This window comes from Schistocerca americana, chromosome X (assembly GCF_021461395.2).
Source record: "Schistocerca americana isolate TAMUIC-IGC-003095 chromosome X, iqSchAmer2.1, whole genome shotgun sequence".
In the NCBI taxonomy this organism is placed as follows: domain Eukaryota; kingdom Metazoa; phylum Arthropoda; class Insecta; order Orthoptera; family Acrididae; genus Schistocerca; species Schistocerca americana.
In genome coordinates this window covers 922,501,825-922,527,072 of record NC_060130.1, presented here as the reverse complement: position 1 = coordinate 922,527,072, position 25,248 = coordinate 922,501,825, and the positions used below count along the sequence as shown (strand labels likewise).

At 44.8% G+C, this 25,248-nt stretch overlaps 1 protein-coding gene across 1 annotated transcript in view; it reads right to left on the bottom strand.

Moving 5' to 3' along the window:
- Nucleotides 1-25,248, bottom strand: part of LOC124556400 — a 720,172-nt gene that overhangs the window by 459,153 nt on the left and 235,771 nt on the right. The window contains exon 2 of the mRNA XM_047130362.1: nt 12,830-12,964. Within this exon, the coding sequence (XP_046986318.1) occupies nt 12,830-12,964 (135 nt within the window). The remainder of the gene's footprint in view (nt 1-12,829; nt 12,965-25,248) is intronic.

The window sequence follows — 25,248 nt, the reverse complement described above, 5'->3', positions numbered from 1 at the left end:
CTATCACAGGACAGGCCTACATTGATGTTTTTAGCACCTTCTTGCTTCCGAGTGTTGAAGAGCAATTCGGGAATGGCGACTGCGTCTTTCAACACGATCGAGCACCTGTTCATAATGCACAGTTTGTGGTGGAGTGGTTACACAACAATAACATCCCTGCAATGAACTGGCCTGCACAGAGTCCATACCTGAATCCTACAGAAAACCTTTGGGATGTTTTGGAACGTCGACTTCGTGCCAGGACTCACCGATCGACATCGACACCTCTCCTGAGTGCATCACTCCGTGAAGAATGGTCTGCCATTCTCCAAAAAGCATTCCAGCACCTGATTGTACGTATGCCTGCGAGAGTGGAAGCTGTCATCAAGGCTAAGGGTGGGCCAACACCATATTGAATTCGAACAATACCGTTGGAGGGCGGCACGAACTTGTAAATCATTTTCAGCCAGGTTTCCGAATACTTTTGATGGTATAATGTTGTTTTATCGTTGCGGTATCGCTCTTCTCAAAACATTTTCGCATGAGTCTGGCAGGGTGTCATGGACACTTTACTGTTGGAAGATGCCACTAATGTTGGGAAAGATATCAAGCATGAAGAGATCCAAGTGGTCCACACTAATGTTCACGTAGTCTACGGTTGCCATGGTGACATGAATTACTACCATAAGTCCCATGAAAATGCAAATGAGTGTTCAATACAGCATAATACTATTCCCACCGGGATTTGTTCATGGGGCAGGTCATGTTTAGTGCAGCCGTTTGTCTGGATGATAGCGGATTCAGACACGACGGTCGATCCGGTGTAACAAGAAACGTTATTGAGTCATGCATATGATACGTTTCCATTAATCCTCAGTCCAAACATGATTGCATGCCCAATGAAACTGAAACTAACGTAGTCGTTGGGCCACCATGGGAACACGTAGAAGTCCCGTGGTGCAGATCCTCATGTCTAAACAATGATCACTTAAAGCTGTGCTATAAAACACTTGTGCCTGCACCAGTAATCTACTCTTTCGTCACACTACGACAGAGCACCGCGTTCTGTGTTGAGGTGAGGATGTCCAACATCTTGTCTCCTACTCATGAGTTCACCATCCTTCACCGGTTTCTGTAGGCGTTCAGCCTGACAACTTCGTCAGTTCTGAAGTTCCCTTTCCCAGGCTCCATTCAGTAACGATTTGCCCTTTGTCAGACTCATTCGTCTCACAAGGCAAACCCGCCATATGTCGCTCTCTGATACAGGCAAATCTTGGCAGGGTGCCATAAGGGTGAAAATAAGGGGGTACCTTTCTTGTCTTAGTCGCTAACACAGATATCTACCAAGAAAATAACGGTCAAAGTTTCGACATGACTTTATTATGCTACACGAAAAAAGATGCTACTACAAAAAATTTGCGACCAATTTTGTCCTCAATCAATCAATACGTTAGCCAACTAATGGAACGACATCAAAATGTGTATGCAACAACTAAAAATCCTGGAAAGCTGACAAAAGAAGCTTATCATCAGCTTCTGTACAAATTTTTGCGACCTTACGTAAAAACGGAACCGTTCTTATACATTATTGACTCGTAGGGTGGAGAAAACGATCCCACCTTATACGATAGGCCGCTTATCAACGAAATCGGAAAAGTAACAATTTAATTAAAAACAATTCAGCCAAAGTATGTACAGTGATATAAGCCCTACGATGTATACTTTAGTAGTGTGGTATTTCGGGCTCTAGGTAACGTTCACCTAGTCCTAGAGCCCATCCTGGGAATCGTACCACGCTCAGGCAAGAGTACTTGTTATATTTCACTGAAGTCAGCAAGATCATATCAGGAATCATGACGTACTACCTCCTGCCGAGGTCAAGGTGGGGACGGAAGGGGAGGCCTCTCCAAGACCCCCTATACTTCTTCAAATTTTTCGTGAAACCCCTCGCCCCGAGTGCACACAGACACTCCCCCCCCCCCCCCCCCCCTGCTCTGCATTCGTGGTGAGAGTGAGACTGGGCTGCAGTTCGCATTCGCATGCGTATGATACTTCACTGACATCAGCATCCAGCTACATACATCCCCTGCTACATACGAGGGCAGTTCAATAAGTAATGCAACACATTTTTTTTCTGAAACAGGGGTTGTTTTATTCAGCATTGAAATACACCAGGTTATTCCCCAAACTTTTAGCTACACAACACTATTTTTCAACGTAATCTCCATTCAATGCTACGGCCTTACGCCACCTTGAAATGAGGGCCTGTATGCCTGCACGGTACCATTCCACTGGTCGATGTCGGAGCCAACGTCGTACTGCATCAATAACTTCTTCATCATCCGCGTAGTGCCTCCCACGGATTGCGTCCTTCATTGGGCCAAACATATGGAAATCCGACGGTGCGAGATCGGGGCTGTAGGGTGCATGAGGAAGAACAGACCACTGAAGTTTTGTGAGCTCCTCTCGGGTGCAAAGACTTGTGTGAGGTCTTGCGTTGTCATGAAGAAGGAGAAGTTCGTTCAGATTTTTGTGCCTACGAACACGCTGAAATCGTTTCTTCAATTTCTGAAGAGTAGCACAATACACTTCAGAGTTGATCGTTTGACCATGGGGAAGGACATCGAACAGAATAACCCATTCAGCATCCCAGAAGACTGTAACCATGATTTTACCGGCTGAGGGTATGGCTTTAAACTTTTTCTTGGTAGGGGAGTGGGTGTGGCGCCACTCCATTGATTGCCGTTTTGTTTCAGGTTCGAAGTGATGAACCCATGTTTCATCGCCTGTAACAATCTTTGACAAGAAATTGTCACCCTCAGACACATGACGAGCAAGCAATTCCGCACAGATGGTTCTCCTTTGCTCTTTATGGTGTTCGGTTAGACAACGAGGGACCCAGCGGGAACAAACCTTTGAATATCCCAACTGGTGAACAATTGTGACAGCACTACCAACAGAGATGTCAAGTTGAGAACTGAGTTGTTTGATGGTGATCCGTCGATCATCTCGAACGAGTGTGTTCACACGCTCCGCCATTGCAGGAGTCACAGGTGTGCACGGCCGGCCCGCAAGCGGGAGATCAGACAGTCTTGCTTGACCTTGCGGCGATGACACACGCTTTGCCCAACGACTCACCGTGCTTTTGTCCGCTGCCAGATCACCGTAGACATTCTGCAAGTGCCTATGAATATCTGAGATGCCCTGGTTTTCCGCCAAAAGAAGCTCGATCACGCCGGCCGAAGTGGCCGTGCGGTTAAAGGCGCTGCAGTCTGGAACCGCAAGACCGCTACGGTCGCAGGTTCGAATCCTGCCTCGGGCATGGATGTTTGTGATGTCCTTAGGTTAGTTAGGTTTAACTAGTTCTAAGTTCTAGGGGACTAATGACCTCAGCAGTTGAGTCCCATAGTGCTCAGAGCCATTTGAACCAAACTCGATCACTGCCCATTGTTTGCAACGCACATCCGTTACAGACGCCATTTTAACAGCTCCGTACAGCGCTGCCACCTGTCGGAAGTCAATGAAACTATACGAGACGAAGTGGGAATGTTTGAAAATATTCCACAAGAAATTTCCGGTTTTTTCAACCAAAATTGGCCGAGAAAAAAAATGTGTTGCATTACTTATTGAACTGCCCTCGTACATGCCCTGCTTGCAACTTTTAACAAGCATCCCCCGCCTCTCAATCCACGCCCCGCGGCCTGCGTCCCGCACCCCATGCCACCACACTCCCACGCGTCTCGCGCCTCCACGTCCGTGACATCGCGGTACTGTAGCTAAATAACTAATACGAACGAAGTGTAAGCATGTAAGTATTGATCTATTTATGATTGTCATTATGTTTTGTAACTCAGCAGGTTGTAGATTTCCTTTTTTAAAAAAAAATATACATGCAAACCACTCTCTTGCCGGCCGGGGTGGCCGAGCGGTTCTAGGCGCTGCAGTCTGGAACCGCGCGACCGCTACGGCCGCAGGTTCGAATCCTGCCTCGGGCATGGATGTGTGTGATGTCCTTAGGTTAGTTAGTTTTAAGTAGTTCTAAGTTCTAGGGGACTGATGACCTCAGAATTTAAGTCCCATAGTGCTCAGAGCCATTTATGAAACCACTCTCATGCTGTATTTGTGTCTTGACAGTTCCAAGGACTTATGAAGATGTCGTAAGATAGTAATAATATTAATAATCACCGTCTCAGAGGTCATAAAAATATATTTACAGCAGTCGATACACAGTTCACGCTCTTCTTAGACAAACGTCAAGGGATGAGAGTGTCATGATACGTATGAACATTCTCTGCTTGCGAGGCAGTGTAAGAGTTAACGCTCATGGTGATGAATAGGGAAAACAAGCAAATAAGCTTTTTCTTGGAAGGGAGGTGAAGTCGTTGCAGCAGCAGGCACCTGACATGAACATTATGCTGTTCAACAAAACCCACTGTATTAACACCAGAGGGTGTAAGAGTGTCAGGATCAGTGTCGGTTTAGTAACGTCAAAGCAATGTGATCCATGGATGATTGGTGCCGATTATGTGATGTACACTATGTGATCAAAAGTATCGAGGCAACACCTGGCTGAAAATGAGTTACAAGTTAGTGGCGTCCTCCAGCGGTAATGCTGGAATTCAGTATGGTGTTGGCCCAACCTTAGCCTCCCATACTCGCAGGCATACGTTCAATCATGTGCTGGAAGGTTTCTTGGGGAATGGCAGCCCATTCTTCACAGAGTGCTGCATTGAGGAGAGGTGCCAATGTCGGTTTGTGAGTCCTGGCACGAAGTCGGCGTTCCCAAAGGTGTTCTATAGGATTCAGGTCATGACTCTGTGAAGGCCAGTTCATTACAAGCATGTTATTGTCGTGTAACCATTCCGTCAGAGGCCATGCATTATGAATAGGTGCTCGATCGTGTTGAAAGATACAATCTTTCTGCTCTTCAACAGTGGGAAGCAAGTAGGTGCTTAAAACATCAATGTAGACCTGTGCTATGATAGTGCCACGCGAAACAACAAGGGGTGCAAACCCCCTCCACGAAAAACACGACCACACCATAACACCACCACCTCCGAATTTTACTGTTGGCACTACACGCGCTGGCAGATGACGTTCACTGGGCATTCGCCATACCCACACCTTGCCATAGGATCGCCACATTGTGACCGTGACTCATCACTCCACACGACCACACCATAACACCACCACCTCCGAATTTTACTGTTGGCACTACACACGCTGGCAGATGACGTTCACTGGGCATTCGTCATACCCACACCTTGCCATAGGATCGCTACATTGTGACCGTGACTCATCACTCCACACGATGTTTTTCCACTGTTCGATCGTCCAATGTTTACGCTCCTTACACCAAGTGAGGCGTCGTTTGGCAATTACCGGCGTGATGTGTGGCTTACGAGCAGCCGCTCGACCATGAAATCCAAGTTTTCTCACCTTCTGCCTAACTGTCATAGTACTTGCAGTGGATCCTGATGCAGTTTGGAATTCCTGTGTGATGGTCTGGATAGATGTGTGCCTATTATACATTACTACCCTCTTCAACTGCCGCTGGTCTCTGTCAGTCAACAGACGAGGTCGGCCTGGATGCTTTTGTGCTGCACGTGTCCCTTCACGTTTCCACTTCACTATCACATCTGGAACAGTGGACCTAGGAATGTTTAGGAGTGTGGAAATCTCACGTACAGACGTATGACACAAGTGGCACCCAATCACCTGACCACATTCGAAGTTTGTGAGTTCCACAGAGCGCCCCATTCTGCTCTCTCACGATGTCTAATGACTACTGAGGTCGCTGATATGGCAGCACAATGCACCTAATATGGAAAATGTTTGTTTTTGGGGCTGTTCGGATACTTTTGATCACATGTGTATCTATGAAGCTTTCAGACTTTTTCCATGGAAAAATTATCACTCCCTCAACGATACTGGTTGAATTTGCAAACTCTGTAGGGGACCTCCCTATTTCAATGAAATATTTAACAAGAAAGAGTGCATACATCTGCGGGAGTAGACTTCTAGGAGTTTAGTTAATGACAGATGGATGGTTCAGATGGCTCTGAGCACTATGGGACTCAACTGCTGAGGTCATTAGTCCCCTAGAACTTAGAACTAGTTAAACCTAACTAACCTAAGGACATCACAAACATCCATGCCCGAGGCAGGATTCGAACCTGCGACCGTAGCGGTCTTGCGGTTCCAGACTGCAGCGCCTTTAACCGCACGGCCACTTCGGCCGGCAGTTAATGACAGCTATGCATCACAGCATGAGTTAGAGTTTCCACAAAGGTGTAGTAGATGGAGGTGGAAGCACATGATTTTTTACATTACCGGATGTGGGCACTGAACTACGATCCTATTTAAATTTTATTGCCCAGCTATGTGTAAGAGTTTATAAAACCCTCTGCATGCCAATGTACATGGACAATTACTCCCAAAACCACGTGGACGAAGCAACCTCACGACTAGAGTTTAGTATCAAGCGACTGGTCCTGGAATGAAACCAGAAGAACAAGACGATTGGATTATTACTTTCCGATATTATATATGCCTTGCTTACTGGGCCATCGGGCTGTAGTAAAACTAATCTAATTCTAGCACTGTTAACACATTCTGGGGGAATTCGCTTCTAACAGGAATATATTTTTTCGAAAACTCTGTTTCAGCTAAAATATCAGCTATTGCTGGAGATTTTGCATGGCATTTTGGGACTAACATACTATACGTTCAGAGAAAGTAGTGGTATTCCACCGCCTGATAAAATAAAGGCAAACAACGAACTCATATTTGACGATGTTTCAGTGGAAAATCACAATGATTTCTGCTTTGGTATCCATATGCAAGTTAACACATTTTATTTGAATCGGAAATACTCAAGGATCCCGAGGCAATTGGTCCGGAATAGTGTGAACTTTATTATCTCTTTCAAACAGGACAATCTGAATATAAAGTATACTGGCCAAGCACATGTAGAAGTGATATGTCATTCATTGAATTCGTTACCATTAGTTGTTACTGTTGGAATAACTCGCACATTTGGCTATTTAATGGAAAAATCAAGGCAATCAACACTGAATTAATGGACTAAAAATATTAGAATATAGCATGCCTAATGTTATGATTAATAAGTAGGCCTATGAGTGGCTGAAAGCACTTATCGTCAATGTAACTCAATGTAAATATCAAGAAATTAATTATTATTAGTGGCTGTACACTGACCAGTCACAGCATTGTGACCACCTACCTAATAGCCAGTATGTCCACCTTTGGTATGGCTAACAGCGGTGGCGCACCATGGCGTGAAAGCAATGAGGCCCTGACAGAAGTCGCAGGAGGCAGTTGGCATCACATCTGCTCACACAGGTCACCTATTTCCCATAAATTCTGGGGATGGTGGGGATGGGGAGGGGTGATGAGCTCTGACATCACGTTCAATCACATCACAGACGTGTTCAACTGGGTTAAGATCTGGCGAGTTGGTGGGTCAGAGCATCAGTTGGAACTCGACACTGCGTTCCTCGAACCATTCTATCACACTACTTGTCTTGTGACATGGTGCGTTATTTTGGTGAAAAATGCCACTGCAATTGAGAAACATGATCTTCATGAAGGGGTGTATGTGGTCTAAGACCAGAGTACGATACTTCTCGGCCGTCATGGTGCTCCACTGGACTCATGGATGCCCACATGAATGTTCCCCAGAAGCTAATGGAGCCGCCGCCAGATTGTCTCCATCCTGCAGTTTAGGTGTAAAGGAGCTGTTCCCCTTTTATTCTCAGCGTCATGATGAGGTGTTGTGATGCACACGTAAATATAACACGTATTTTCACAAATATGGTAGTAAAATCACGTTGCACTTCACCAAAACACAGTGTAATTGTGGTTTTTGTGTATCCCAGCCTGGGAGCGATACTATAGATGTCGTCTCATTCACGTTCGTCTTAAGAAACTCGGACGCCACCCCCTTTTTTTTGACTGATCTCATGTTGTTCGTTATTGTTCGTTGAATATGTTGGGGGCGGTCGTCCCATGACACCCCTTCAAGTTCATTATTGATCTGTTCACTTAGTCTTTTCCACAGAAGGCAGCTAACGCTGACCTACCGTGGCGGTATGCTAGTTCATGTTGGCCAACCCACTTGACCACCATGAACTTTAACATCAGACACCTACACACAGGTACATAAGGCATATAATAGACATGTAAAGCTTCTCTTGCGATTTTCTCGGAACTGCCAGAGTAGTGCATCTTACTATTTCCGCATCATATTTTTTTAATGGCCTAGGGATGAGGGCAGCTGGAGAGGGAGGGGGGGGGGGTGCGGTGGTGGTGGGGGCGCTCGGACGGGGAAGACTTCATGCAAAATTTGCATAGGCGCAGGGGAGTGCAGGTGATCCTCCCCTCGCTCTCCCCACCCCTCCCTCGCCGCTACTCCTTGACTTCGGTACGTGACAGGATGTCATGACTGTAAGAATGACTTTGAATATAAGGAAGTACTAATGCTGCAGTCAACGAAATGTACAAGCACACTTGTCCGAGCATAGCAGGATCGGAAGAAAAACCTCTAGGTCGGGTTCAAGATTACCTAGAGCCCGTAATGCCATATTATTTACTTTTACTGACAAATGAAAAATTATACTCGCCTATTGCGGAAGTGCCCCACTCTCATTGCAGAGCAAAGGAAAATCACAACTAGAAACGATGGAATTAAAATACACATCTTGACCCATAATTAATTGCAGGTGCCAGCTTTCGAAAAATACTTCGATTCCACGGTTTACCGCAAAATTGTCACGAGATTGCGAGACTGTTTAACTAATGATTTTCATACAAAAATGCGGGTTTGGTATATGTGCCTCTGAATGTTACTCGTGACGTTCCGAATTTTTATGCTTCGAATGTTTTTATGAACGCACTGGTTGCCTAGAAGCAAACAGTAAAAATCCTAGCAGTAATTGAAATATTAGAATCTATACGTTTTTCATTTTCAGTTACTGTTAATTATGTAAGATTATATCGGGTGGTTATAATTATAATGCAGCTACTACTCCAGTGTGGGTTGTAATTATAGCATGGCAGCGAAACTTGGAAGATATGCTAATGCGTTACTGCGGAACTGATTTACGCTGGAAAAAAATAGTTCCCATTATGGTCACAAGATGCAAATCTGGAGCTGTACACTGTTTGTATGATGGTATAACTTCGACGCTGTCATTTGACAAGCCATAACCTGAGTGAACAGTACCGTTATCGAGAAGAATGACTGTACGCTGTTAGTGAAACTGTTTTATGTAAACGGCAGCGATTACAGTGCTGCACTGAGGGAGTATCGCCGACTGAAAGGTCGGAGGAGGGGCCCGATGTCATTAAATGGTTTAAAGAAGATGACTATGAAACTCGAGAACATGGGTTTGCTTGGTGTGGAAGAGGGAAGTGTCCTATCCTAGTGAAAGTTATTGACGATGCTGCTTTTGCTGTAACTGACCATGGAGCACGCGTCCCGCGTAGTGCCGATGCTCTTTCAGTGTCACGATATTGCCCATCCCATTGCCAACAGTATGGAAAGATTTGCGGTCCATTTTACACATCTAACCGCACAATATCCATTGTTGAACCGCATGTTGTGCACGAAGAGCAGCTGCACTCGCCGTATGTGACAGTGTGGTGTGGATTCACAAGCATCTTTATTCTTCGTCCCTTCTTCTTTGAAGAGGATACACCCAGAGGACCTCTCAGGAGTACCGTGACGTCTGAACGTTATCGAGACATTCTTGTACAGCATGTGATTCGTGCTTTGGAGTAGCGGAACTGTATGGAAACCATTGTTTTCATGCAAGATGAGGCAACACGTCACGTCGCTCGCCCAGTGAAGCATCTGCTTAACGCAACCTATCACGAACGTGTTATCTCCAGAGGTTTTTCAGATGCATGGACTGCAAGAACATCTGATCTGAATCCATGCGACTTTTCGATCTAGGGATATCTAAAAGAACGCGATTACCAGGGACACGTTTAGTGTCTATCTGAAGGCCAGTATACAAGAAAACGTTAGCGAGCAACTGTCGATCGTGTTGTTTTACGGATGCAGCATATCGTCGGCGACTCCGGTGCCCATACTGAACAAATCGTGTAAAAGGCGATTAACAATAGAATCAACGTTACGGCTTCCTCACTTGTTTGACCTGTTCTGCCCACGACCCGTTCCTAATCCATTACACATGGAAGCATTTCTATACGTCTTTCTTGCATTCACAGCGCCAGATTTGCAACTAGAGGCAAAAATTGGAACTAATTCTTTTCCAGCGTAAATCGGTTGCGCATTAACACATTTGAATGTTTAACAGTTTTCGCTGCCGTACTGTAATTACAGACCCACAATGGACCTATGTAAGTCACTGTTCTTTCATTATAACATCCCTATAAAATATTTGTGATGATATAGTGTGCTTTTAATGAGGCTGAAATATTTATTTCTTTCATCAGTAATCCAATTGCATTTTACAGTATCACAAAATATATTGATGTGACATACTTCGCGACGAGAAGAACAAAAAACAAAACGGAATATTGGAATCAACTCACGGCCCGAAATTTCGAAACTGTGTTCTTAGCCACTGCGCTACCAACTCACTTGGTTTTATGATGCGCGAGTGGACTGATGAAGTCGCGTCCAATGTTTGACCGTCATTTGCTAGAAAATTGATACGTTTTGGCACCTAAATCGTTATTTTCCACCCTTACTTTTCTTTCGCAATGCCAAGTTTCGATTGTTTCGGAGAGCGACCTCTGGCAGGAACCCTTTGCTAGTGGATGCCCCACACAGGCCTCGTATTGTCGCAGGGAATGTTCGTTATTCGTCTCTGCACTGGTTGTATAATTTACTTACCACTTCACGAGCCCACAACGTCAACATACAGCATTAATTCTCATTGTGACAAATGGTTACAATGTTTTGGCCCATCAGTGTATATCGTGAACGGTAAGGTCCAATTACGCTCACTAGTTGTTCTTCCAAAGCTACTTTTACACCTGATGGTTTCTTCCCATTAAGAAAAACATTCTGAGATCTATATCGTAGGAACTCTTCTATCCGCTCACAAATCATAAAGCTTGACAAGTACTCCGTGAGGGAGCAGTTTCTTTACCAGGTGTCAGTTTAGAAATGTATGGAATCTGTTCTGGAAGCCAAGGAACGCAACATGGACGTGCGATCAACGAGCTCTTGCTGTCTTTATCTCATAGATGAACAACGTGAACAGTCACAAGATTGGTGCTCGCATATTCCATGTAAATCCTACATAGGTCTTACTCGATCTACAAAAAAGCAATAATACACCCGCATTAAAACGTGTGTCCTAATTCTATGGGCCGACCTCGGTGATATATTCCTGTAGTTTTGCATATCAGTCCCATGACCCTTCCTTTAAACGAGAATGATTTCTCTCCTGGTTTTTAACTTTTTGGGCTGGTCCATTGCACTAGTGACTCATGATAAATTGCCGTTAGAAGTGGAGCAGCGTCTTTCGTATAATCGAGATAGTGTTGTGGTTAAAATGGCTCTGAGCACTATGGGACTTAACATCTGAGGTCATCAGTCCCCTAGAACTTAGAACTACTTAAACCTAACTAACCTAAGGACATCACACACATCCATGCCCGAGGCAGGATTCGAACCTGCGACCGTAGCAGTCTCGCGGTTCCGGACTGAAGTGCCTAGAACCGCACGGCCACCTCCGCCGGCGATAGTGTTGTGCATGTATCACGGTATGCTCAGTCACCTTTCATATGACGTGCAATCGTAGCAGATCATTTACATCGAGATCACTTCTTTAATGTTTGATGTTAGTATGACGAATTAAAGGAGTAACCCTAGTACAATGTTCCTGAGTGAAACTGTTTCGGTAGGCGGAAATCAGTGTTTCTGTGTCCTTTGGATCGTTCTGTGTTTTGATGCCGGTATGATGACTGAAGTATTGGATGCATGACATTGTTCGGTTCATTCACTTTAAATAAGATGAAATCGTCTTAGTATTTTTGCCAGTCTCATAGGGAAAATTTTGGTTTTTATTTCACTGAGTGCTTATTACATTTTATTAGCACAGTGACACCGTTCTCTAGGGCAGTTAATGTTGACAGATTATCAGTCCTCCAAGAAGTTCATAGTTTTCTACGCCTGTCTGGTCTTACCTCGTTTCACCTTTTTAGGTGCAAAAAGTGCGATAGTACAAGTGTTAAATCCTAGTTCTCTTGCAGCATTGGTGCAGAATGACTCTTGAGTTCGGTAGAAGGACAAAGTGATTTAAAATATGCGCTGTGCCTGCCATAGTGTTTAACGACAACATGTAACTATTTAACTGAGTTCTATTAAGTGTGGTAGACTTCTTAATACAGATAAAATTATCTGGAATTAGTGACCAACAATGCCCTAGGCCGACTGAAAATTACAACTTTAAAGTTAATTCTTCCGTATTGCACCGAGTTATTTATTTCCCGCCGCTGCCGGACAACTTATCTGATATTAACTACTCACTGCTCAAAGTATAAGTCAACAGAGCAAAGATCAAACGTGGTGTTAGAGAAACTACAGTCAAATGAAGTACTGTTTACTGTCCTCGCCAATGAATCGGTATGTTTGAGAAAAAAATCGAGGCTAGCGTGAAACAAATGTGCTGACACAGAAGCACTTAGGTTGAAAATAGATAGCTGTGGCCGATATACTGACAAGTTTAAAATAATAAACCTCCTATTTTTAGATTTCATTGAAACTAATTAATACAAAAAGTCTGACATTAGTTAACTGAATTTTCTTTCAAAAAGAGTGCTTACGTTGAGAAAAGTGTCGACTTACCACCGCTAACTATCTTGAGACGATTCTCATCGTGAATGGATGTGCTGGTTTGCTGGCAGCAAAAGTGACATGGAGGATCGCCGTCTGGGTATCGTAAATCAGCCAAGTGTTCCACGCCAAGCTCCGGCTCGAGTTCTGAAACAACAACAAATCTCGCTTATAGCCATCATTCACTCTCTCTCTCTCTCTCTCTCTCTCTCTGTCTGTGTGTGTGTGTGTGTGTGTGTGTGTGTGTGTGTGTGTGTGTGTGTGCGCGTGTGTGTGTGTGCGCGCGCGCACGCGTGTGTGTGTGTGTGTGTGTGTGTGTGTGTGTGAGCGTATGTGTGAGTCTTAGTCCAGATTTTCCAAGCGTATACACTTTGTATGATTTCCCCACAAATCAACAAAGTTTAAATTATTGGAAGTGACTCTTATTGAGGAGCAGACATCTTAATTATCAACAATACTTTGCAATTGCGCTCCACTCTTTAAACAAATGAGCAACGAACAGATGAACATTATACAATTACAACAACATGTGAAAAAGGCGGCAGAAGTCTAATGTTTTTCTGACAAAATATTTGCAACACGCATGTAACAGGTAAAAACGGCAATAACAAAAGAAATAAGATTTAATACGTTAAAAACAGGGGAAGCTTGACTACAGCACAAACACGACCATAAGTAATACACTAAATAATGAGATATAATATAGCGATGAAACGTGAGAAAAGAAAAAAAAATTGAAAACGTTTCATCGTTTGAAGATGTGAGACAGTAAAATGCATGGTAGATAAAAGCTACTAATACAAATAACTGATAGTGTCATATGAGGTATATGAACAACTCCATCTTATTTCCTCAGCTTTATATGTAAAGAAGCGTAAAGTTGTTTGCATGTAGAAAAGACTTATACACATTAAAAAAAGTTTTACATCACCCTAGTTCCCAGAACTCCTGAAGATGGACGTTGCCTGCGGATATTGTATCACAGACACAGTCCTTTTGACTGTTCAGAAATGTTACTAAACCCGCCAAAAGATGTAACCCACCGAGCATGAGCAGAGCCTATTAGACGGAGGGAGTCTGACAGCCGATCATTTCAGTCATTCCACCAGCAAGGAGGTACACGGCACGAGTTGTCTGTAGTTCAACCATGCCTAGATGGTCAATACCGCGGTTCGATCGCGTCCGCATTGTTACTTTGTGCCAGGAAGGGCTTTCAACAAGGGAAGTGTCCAGGCGTCTCGGAGTGAACCAAGGCTACGTTGTTTGGACGTGGAGGAGATACAGAGAGACAGGAATTGTCAATGTCATGCCTCGCTCAGGCCGCCTAAGGGCTACTACTGCAGTGGATGACCGCTATCTACGGATGACGGCTCAGATGAACCCTGACAGCAACGCCACCATGTTGAATAATGCTTTTAGTGCAGCCACAGGACGTCGTGTTACGACTCAAACTGTGCGCAGTAGGCTGCATGATGTACAACTTCTCTTCCGACGTCCATGGCGAGGTCCATCTTTGCAAACACGACACCATACAGCGCGGTACAGATGGGCCCAACAACATGCCGGATGGACCGCTCACGATTAGCATCACGTTCTCTTCACCGATGAGTGTCGCATATGCGTTCAACCAGACAATCGTCAGAGACGTGTTTGGAGGCAACCCGGTCAGGCTGAACGCCTTAGGCACACTGTCCAGCGAGTGCAGCAAGGTGGACGTTCCTTGCTATTTTGGGGTGGCATTATGTGGGGCCGACGTACGCCGTTGGTGGTCATGGAAGGCGCCGTAACGGCTGTAAGATACGTGAGTGCCATCCTCCGACCCATAGGTCAACCATATCGGCAGCGTATTGGCGAGGCATTCGTCTTCATGGACGACAATTCGCGCCCCCTTCGCGCACATCTTGTGAATGACTTCCTTCAGGATAACAACAAAAAAATGTTTCAAATGGCTCTGAGCACTATGGGACTTAGCTTCTGAGGTCACAAGTCCCCTAGAACCTAGAACTACTTAAACATACCTAACCTAAGGACATCACACACTTCCATGCCCGAAGCAGGATTCGAACCCGCGACCGTAGCGGTCGTGCAGTTCCAGACTGGATAACGACATCGCTCGACTGGAGTGGCCAGTATGTTCTCCAGACATGAACACTATCGAATATGCCTGGGATAGACTGAAAAGGGCTGTTTATGGACGACATGACCCAGCAACCACTCTGAGAGATCTACGCCGAATCGTCGTTGAGGAGTGGGACAATCTGGAGCAACAGTGACCTGATGAACTTGTGGATAGTATGCCACGACGAATACAAGGATGCATCAATGCAAGAGGACGTGCTACTGGGTATTAGAGGTACCGGTGCGTGTAGCAATCTGGACCACCACCTCTGAAGGTCTCGCTGTATGGTGGTACAACATGCAATGTGTGGTTTTCATGTGCAATAAAAAGGGCGGAAATGATGTTTGTACTGATCTCTTTTCCAATTATCTGTACAAGTTCCGGAACTATCGGAACCGAGGTGACGCAAAAAACTTTTTTTGATGTGTGTGTAATGAAGCGTCAAATTTTAACAGTGAACCAGCGAAAGGGATAAAAAGCACCCTTCAGCATTTTTTTTCACAGTAATGAACTCAGTCTGTAACATCGTTCCATCAAATTTCGTGATTTTACTATTTTTTATTCTTTTGCAATAGTATCAAGCAAATTCCTGAATTCTGACAATATAATGGAAATTGCATGGAGTATATCTACAACAGCAGAAAGGATCAGTTGATCCTAGGCGTAGCTCCTGTTTAGAGTACTTCTGTTCTCATGTTACAAAGGTGCTTTATTGTATTTTGGTTTGCTCAACAATCGCTTAGTAACGTTGTCAGAAAATCTCCGACGCTGGATACGGTAATGTACTCTGTCTGACAAAAACAGTGAAGCATCCAGAAGGGGAGGAGGAAACAGAACGAAACTTCACAGGCTGAAAGGGTGTTTGATGTTATTACAGTGATTACAAAATCGAGTCACATTTGGAAAGGAATTGGCGGTATGAGACGGTTTCTCAATATGACGTTGCATCCTCTCTGAGCTCGATGCATGCACTGATTCTGTTGGAAAGTGCGTCATGAAGTCGTTGTTTATTTCCCCGAGGTTGCTTGTCCCGCAGCAGTTATAACTGGTCCTTCATACCCGGCATACTGGCTGTGGGGCGGAGGTCATGTCCCAGCTTGTCCCACACATTTTCTATCAGGGACAAACCTGGGTATCTTGCCGACCAAGGGATACCGCGTTATCACACAGGCAGTTCATAGACGCACGTGTCATGTATGGACGAGCATGTTTCAGTTGAAACGTGGCATCACGCATGAGAGTAACAGATAAGGACGCAGGATGTCCGTGACGTTTCATTTTACTGTGTGAGTTTCCTCAATCACTACCAGCCGTAACCTGAAGCCATACCCAATGGTTCCCTCACGATGACGCTAGGAGTAACAACGTTGCTTCACTCCATAACGATGGAAAAATGAGACCTCTCCCCAGCTCACCACCATGCTCGCAGCCGATACTCATCTGGGGTAATGAAGAACCGCAATTCATCTGTGAACACAACGCGATGCCGTTCATCAGCAGTCCATGCTTCCCAGTCACGGCATCCCTCCAAATGCAACCTTTTTGGTGGGGTGTTAATGGCAGTATACGCACGGGCGGTAATGCGTAGGCAGCTGCTTCTTGTCTTCGACCAGTACTGCAGGGTGACACATGATGTTTCAGAGGCCATTACTTGTTCTCGGATGGTGGATGCAGATGTGAAGAGATTACGACGTAGATAACTACGTACTCAGTGCACAATACAGCGATCCTCCTTTGTGGGTGTCACGCGTGGACGACCGTTATCTTGACGTCGAGCATGTTCCCGCGCAGTCCAACATCAGGGGAATGTAACACCATAATGCCTCACAAATCTGGATCTACACGATTAGATCAGCCGGCCAAATGGAGACCCAAAATGAGGCCCTTTCTAAATTCTGTCAGGTGTTGATAACGCTGTATCAGAAGAATGCGCGGTATTTCCACGTTCTTCACAGCGATCACTCAATAGCTCACGCTGTTTACGCCTCTTGTATGTCCTACCATGCCTTGTAACAACGCTAAACGTGAACAACACTAATTCACGTGGTTGCCGTTCTACTTGTCACAGAGAATTGCAACTCTAGCTCTTTATATGCTCACCGATGTTGTGTACGTATGAGAAGATACACTCCTGGAAATTGAAATAAGAACACCGTGAATTCATTGTCCCAGGAAGGTGAAACTTTATTGACACATTCCTGGGGTCAGATACATCACATGATCACACTGACAGAACCACAGGCACATAGACACAGCAACAGAGCATGCACAATGTCGGCACTAGTACAGTGTATATCCACCTTTCGCAGCAATGCAGGCTGCTATTCTCCCATGGAGACGATCGTAGAGATGCTGGATATAGTCCTGTGGAACGGCTTGCCATGCCATTTCCACCTGGCGCCTCAGTTGGACCAGCGTTCGTGCTGGACGTGCAGACCGCGTGAGACGACGCTTCATCCAGTCCCAAACATGCTCAATGGGGGACAGATCCGGAGATCTTGCTGGCCAGGGTAGTTGACTTACACCTTCCAGAGCACGTTGGGTGGCACGGGATACATGCGGACGTGCATTGTCCTGTTGGAACAGCAAGTTCCCTTGCCGGTCTAGGAATGGTAGAACGATGGGTTCGATGACGGTTTGGATGTACTGTGCACTATTCAGTGTCCCCTCGACGATCACCAGTGGTGTCGGGCCAGTGTAGGACATCGCTCCCCACACCATGATGCCGGGTGTTGGCCCTGTGTGCCTCGGTCGTATGCAGTCCTGATTGTGGCGCTCACCTGCACGGCGCCAAACACGCATACGACCATCATTGGCACCAAGGCAGAAGTGACTCTCATCGCTGAAGACGACACGTCTCCATTCGTCCCTCCATTCACGCCTGTCGCGACACCACTGGAGGCGGGCTGCACGATGTTGGGGCGTGAGCGGAAGACGGCCTAACGGTGTGCGGGACCGTAGCCCAGCTTCATGGAGACGGTTGCGAATGGTCCTCGCCGATACCCCAGGAGCAGCAGTGTCCCTAATTTGCTGGGAAGTGGCGGTGCGGTCCCCTACGGCACTGCGTAGGATCCTACGGTCTTGGCGTGCATCCGTGCGTCGCTGCGGTCTGGTCCCAGGTAGACGGGCACGTGCACCTTCCGCCGACCACTGGCGACAACATCGATGTACTGTGGAGACCTCACGCCCCACGTGTTGAGCAATTCGGCGGTACGTCCACCCGGCCTCCCGCATGCCCACTATACGCCCTCGCTCAAAGTCCGTCAACTGCACATACGGTTCACGTCCACGCTGTCGCGGCATGCTACCAGTGTTAAAGACTGCGATGGAGCTCCGTATGCCACGGCAAACTGGCTGACACTGACGGCGGCGGTGCACAAATGCTGCGCAGCTAGCGCCATTCGACGGCCAACACCGCGGTTCCTGGTGTGTCCGCCGTGCCGTGCGTGTGATCATTGCTTGTACAGCCCTCTCGCAGTGTCCGGAGCAAGTATGGTGGGTCTGACACACCGGTGTCAATGTGTTCTTTTTTCCATTTCCAGGAGTGTATATTGAAATCCGAACATAGCTTCTCGGCGCATCACTTTTTTTATCATTCAGTGTATTTTTAGTCGTATTTTGTGTGTTGCTACACAAACAGGTAGTTTTTGCCTGTAACGTTTTTGTGACGTTGTCTGTAACGTTTTCACTTACGTTGCGTCAGTGTGGTCTTACTGATGAAGAGATTTTATGTATGCTGAAGAACTCAGATGTTCCGTGAGATAGTGACTTAGTGGATGCCAACGGCCTTGGCGTAGTGATCACACTGGGTCCCGTCAGATCACCGAAGTTGAGTGCTGCCGGACTTGGGCTGGTGACCGTCCGAGTCTGTCGAACCGTGTTGGCAAGTGGGGTGCACTCAGCCCTTGAGAAGCCATTTGAAGAACTACTTGATTGAGGACTAGCGCCTCCGGTCACGAAAACTGACAACGGCCGCGAGTGCGGTGTGCTATCAACACGCCTCTCGATATCAGTATCCAGTGACTTTTATCGACAGCGGATGACGCGGCGGTCAGTCGGTACCGTTGGGCCTTACGTGGCCTGATTGGTTGGTTGGTTTGGGGAAGGAGACCAGACAGCGTGGTCATCGGTCTCATCGGATTAGGGAAGGATGGGGAAGGAAGTCGGCCGTGCCCTTTCAGAGGAACCATCCCGGCATTTGCCTGGAGTGATTTAGGGAAATCACGGAAAACCTAAATCAGGAGGGCCGGACGCGGGATTGAACCGTCGTCCTCCCGAATGCGAGTCCAGTGTCTAACCACTGCGCCACCTCGCTCGGTTTACGTGGCCTGTTCTGACGGAATTAAGTTTTGGTGACTTACAGGATTCGGATGGCGACTTTCTACCAGAGATAAGTGACGATGAATAAAGCGACACTGTGGAGAAATTACCATCAGTAAATGTCTTCCCATCTCATTTCAGTCCATAATAGTCTCTGGAGCCATCTGGCGCAACAGTGATGATATTAGACAGGGTTGAACGGAATGGAACGTCGCGAACACGCTGTCGTCGTGAAGAAAGGCTGCTTTCAACGTCCTGAAGAAGAGAGCAAGCCTCACTGCATATACCTGCACCGAATGGATGACTCCGTCAGCAGTGCCTTCCAGCATCTTTAATGAATCGATGCTTCGTACTATAAAAAACAGAAGCATATGATTGGAATAAAGTTAGGAACACCACTTGGACTAAATCGTTGGAGGAACTGGAGACAATGGTTGGTATCAAGTACACCAGAGGTGCTGTTGGTGCTAAATGTGTTTTCTCGGATGACTTTTGGTCATGTTCTTGGGGCCCAAATTTTGTGAGGGATAAAATGGCATGAGACAGATAATGTGAACGTATCAGATTCCTGCGCTTCAATGACAAGCCTCTCGAGCTCAACGAATCGCTGCTGAGAAGTTAGTTCATATCTTTGAAATATGGAGACCATGGAAATATGAAAAAATATTATAACTTAAGAATAAATTGAACAAATCAAGGTGCAGGTTTAAACCAAAAAATTGTGTCAAATAATAATCCAGTTTTGGATAGCCGTAGCCGTGATATCCAAGTACATCTGCAAAGTGTTGCCCATGCCTTATGTAGCAATTTCTAAACCAAGGAAGGAACGTGCCAACAGAAAACTTTTTCGAAATCCTTGAGCTCGCCAAGAAACTTCAACAGAAGAAAGCGTCATTAGTGGGAACAGTGAGCAAAATTTGCTGGGAAATCAGTTACTCATTGAAGAAGAACAGTCCTGATTTACATTTCCGCCGTAAACTGGAAAAAGAATGTGAAGCCAGAGGGCTCCATGACAGTGTAGCAAGGGATGTTATTATTCTCAGCACGCTATATCCTGAGGTAACAGAGGATGATGAATGGCAGAAGAAACTAGAAAATGCTGCCTTCTATAACGCCACGACGTCCAATGTGGGCTTCGCTGATCAAATTATTCGTAAATATACAACTAAGATTGTTTAGATGACATGCCTGATGTATGTCTTCTAGAACATCCTAGAGAGGACAGCGGTAAGTCCGTGGATCATCTACAATCAAACAGCCAAAAATAATATGAAGGGGAAGTCGTACTATCTTTTGCTGGTAAATGAAGTCACGAGCGGGAAACAGCGAAGAGCAGGGCAGGTAAAAGAAAACTGATTGAACAAAGAAGTAGCTGTGGGACACGACAAATGAAAAGATAAGTTGTAAGAAGTGACAAACTGAAAGCAAACAAGACCACCGACATCTGTAAGAAACGCAAAAATCCATCTGCAGACAAAATACGCGAGTAGTGCTTATAATCTGCTTAAAGTGTGATTTCAGTGCTTAAAAACAGGTGAAATCAAAGCTTTGTATCCAAAGCAGTAATCTAAAAGTGTTAGAAGTTCAAGGTTAAGCTCTGACTGAAATTTTTACATGACATAAAAGTGAATGGAAAAGTTTGGACTTTTAATGCAGATCTCACTAGAGGTCTTATGACCGCTTCCCGCTGTTCTAGGTGTATCACATTTTCTGTTGTTCTAGTGTTAAGCCGAAATTCCTGTAAACTCTGCCTGATGTTAATGTGTAATAACTACACTCGGAACGAAAATGAATAAAACATAACACAGAAAGCACTAAACATTCTACTGTAGCACAAAACTAATCAAACTGTATCTTCCATAAGGCAATATTTCTCTGCAGTATATCAGGATCTTTCTTTTTACTACCGTACTTGAGCCACGCCATCACGGATACCTCGTAACTACTGGGTCGTTGAGAAGGAGCACTGGTGGCTTTCATTGCCGAGTCTCATAGGTCCTTCATTGATTTACAGGGATGCGAAAAATCTGATTTCCGACCGGCGAAGTCGTAAAAGACAATGGTCCAAGGACGAACAGAATTGCACGTTTCTGAAACACTGTGTGCAGGTGCTGTGCAGGACTCACAAATACTCGTAGTTTTACAATTGAATGGATCCTAGTACGTTCCGCGATAAGAAAAATTTTAATTTATCGATTTATTAGACTAATGTTTTCATTCCGTTCGACTCCATTAATCAACAATACACGTAATAATTAGTGTGATATGAAAATGACTGAGGTGACCGGTGAGTTAGCACAGAGGCTTTATGCTCATTTACAAATTAAGGTGTTGTTGTGTAAGCAGTAAATTCACGAAGAATTAAAACTCACCTTCTGCTTCCTCTGCGTTTTGCGTCTATCAACGTAAAAAATTAATCGGATGTTTCCAATAGTATGTGCTGTCATACAATGGTGTAAGATAGTTGTCAAATATAAAGCTACGAACTAATAATCGAATTAATTACTCTGATGACAACAGTGAGAAAAAAACTGCAAATAGTCTTAAAGTAAGCATTTCGGAAAGATAGCGCTTCGAATCTCAGTACAGCCAGGCAGCTTGATATTTTCCGTGCCTTGTCTGACTAACTTAAGGAAAGTGCCGGTACGGTTTATTGAAAAGGACACAACCGAAATCCTTCCCCGCGGTTCTCCAATCCGAGCCTGTTCTCCGTCTCTAACGAACTCGTTCACGGAACGCTAAACCCTGGTTTTCCTCTGTCCTTATCTTGAACAAATTGCTATCAGCGTCACGATAGGACCCTGACGGAGTTTTCGGTAACGTCCCGTTGAGACGGGTGCCATAAGGGAATTATGTTTGTTCGTGAAACAGAATGCTCAGGAATCTGTCGCGATATTCCCCATACGCCACCTGTGTTCTTCATGTAAGATCACAAATAGTTATATCGAGATATATATTGCAGTTTCAATGGACTTTTATCTTTACTCCATGGAACACGACCAGGATTCGAGCAAGCCTATCTTCGAGTCGAGCACCACTGCACTAGTGTGCATTAGCGACTTCGGCTACAGAAGCCGCCTCATGTTTTTAATAGCTGATGTGTATGGTAGCTTCATGTATCAACATACTTGTCGATGTGTACGTTTGGAAAATATAAGCCTTTCCACATAAGGAATTGCTTTGACGCCGATGTTCTTAAGCGTATGCGTCCAAAAATTTGTATTTTGGCAAACAGTGAACGTCCCGATGGAATCACAACTTCAACCTTTAACTAACTACTGTATTAAGTAACACTATTAAGGTTATGATTTCAGTCTTAATTTCGGTTTAGAATGTCGGTACACGAAGAAATCTAAGAAAACCAAGGACTAGTGCAGCAGACCAGTTTAACTTTTGAAGTTGTGACACTTCTTATTCACCTATACGACTGGAAGCGATTTACATAAGCTTAAGTTATTATTGGATTTCATGTCACGTGAGTCTGTCTACCCTCTGAACACAGTCATTGAGACAAAACCGGCTACGACTCATCAAGATCGTTCACAACACATTCGTCTAACCATAAAAAATTATATCATCACAACTGAAAAGAATTTTCTCTAACTAAGCAGTTTTACGGCTCTTACAGAAAGTCGCTGTAATTTAAGCTGTAAAATGAAGTTATGCAATTATAATATCTGTACTTGAAAGATTTGCCTCAAGCCCAAGAGACGTTTAGTGAACTACTTCTCAGCTTAGGACATGGATAAAATATTGTTATAGTGAGACTTCGCAATGTTAAGAAAACCTCTGATCACAAAAAGAATCGTTTTTGCAGCGCCTCGTCCTACTGTTATTAGTCAACATTTCGAGTTCATTAATGCTGCAACAATTTCATTCAGAGAGTAAAATTTCTGCTGTGAGACTAACTTTACGGAGTAGTCGTGTTGTACTAGAGGCTCATAAATATCAAAAAGGCTCGTGCTTTTTACAACAGTTTTATTTTGAAATAGAAATATCATCATGTCATGTAGGGGCAGCGGAACATCACAGAGCTAAAGACAGAACGAATGGCGTTTACGTGTTCTCCACTCTCCTAGCTTCCGCTGCTTACAAATGTGAGTGGGGAATATATTGCACCATAAACAGTTTATTTACAGTGCTTCGTTCCCTGGGTGTTTTTCAAAGTCTCTCGTGCTGAGTAAAACATAAAACTTTGGAGGTACGCTGAAAGATTCACATTAATAAAATAAAGTATATTAGTTGTAGACAGTTTCTTGTGGAACTTAAAGTATTATAATTTATTTAATGCAGGCAATATCTTTCTCACCCCCATTTCTGCGCGTTTCGTGTGTATATCACACCGAAGGTCTAGGCATAGTTCCCAGAACTAACAGGAGTTACTCGCCCGTGGTAAGACTGAAACGGAGCTCATTTATAAAAAATGGTTCAAATGGCTCTGAGCACTATGGGACTTAACATCTGAGGTCATGAGTCCCATAGAACGTAGAACTACTTAAACCTAACTAACCTAAAGACGTCACACACATCCACGCCCGAGGCAGGATTCGAACCTGCGACCGTAGTGGTAGCGCGGTTCCAGACTGAAGCGCCTAGAACCGCTCGGCCACTGCGGCCGGCACTCGTTTATACATACAATAAATGCTCTTCATACAAGCAAATATAATGAAAGTTATTTTCACTAACTTTAATTGTGAAACTGTCCGCCCCTTGTAGCTGAGTGTTCAGCGCGACGGAATGTCATACCTAATGGCCCGGGTTCTATTCGCGGCTGGGTCGGAGATTTTCTCCGCTCAGGGACTGCGTGTTGTGTTGTCCTTATCATCATCATTTCACCCCCATCGATACGCAAGTCGCCGAAATGGCGTCCACTCGAAAGAATTGCACCAGGCGAACGGTCTACCCGACGGGAGGCCCTAGCCACACGGGATTTCTATTGTGAAACTATAAGTTGGCCGAGGAGAAAAATTCGGCAAAAGGAAAAGTGGACGCATTCAAGCTTTTGAAGAATGAAGGACGCCTTTGTAATAAAAAAAGGAACGAAAAAGTTCTGTTTGCCTACGAGAAATGTATTTGGCGACATATTAGAGATGTAGATAGTCTCGAAAAGAGGACACTTATGTGAATCAGTGGATACTAAATTACTTTCCCGGTGATGGCGGAAGCGAAAGCTGAAGCTTCTCTTTCCGATTATCTACATCACAGTATACTAGTAACGAAAATACAAAGAAGCCATTTCAATGTTTGTATAAGGCGCTGCAGTCATGGCCTGCGCGGCTGGTCCCTGCGGAGGTTCGAGTCCTCCCTCGGGCATGGGTGTGTGTGTTTGTCCTTAGGATAATTTAGGTTAAGTAGTGTGTAAGCTTAGGGAATGATGACCTTAGCAGTTAAGTCCCATAAGATTTCACACACATTTGAACATTTCAATATTTCAACATGAAATATCCCAAATTATTACTTTTTTAAATTTTTCAGGCAATGCCTCACAGGAATGAGACGAATATTTGCAGCATATTGTTTACTGTCAACACTGTGACGGTCTCTTTGTAAACTAACAAAAGCAGCCACATTGTGCTTGCATGTGATCTCATGTCACGCAACTAAGTTCAAGTTTCCCCAGTAATTTATAATCTACGTCGCTCTATAATTTGATCTGCTTGCAGGGCTATTATAGCGGAAGGGTGCTTATAAGGAAACGAAATTTAAGTTCTGTCTTGTTAAAACTAAACGTCTCGACACATGCTTTCGCTTAATGAGACGGGATTTTTCATGGGAATTCTTACATCGTTCAGAATGGTTTACAGAAAAGCGATTGATTCAACTGCTATCAACCATCTGTGAACACACCAAAAGTAAACTAATTTGGATAACTAGACCGAAGTACACTGTGTAATCAAAACACAGCATCGGTAACTGCCTGTCGAATCTCTGGAACAGTTCAGAAGCGAATGCCACGAAGTGGTTCCTTCATCTTCGGAATCAACTCAAAATC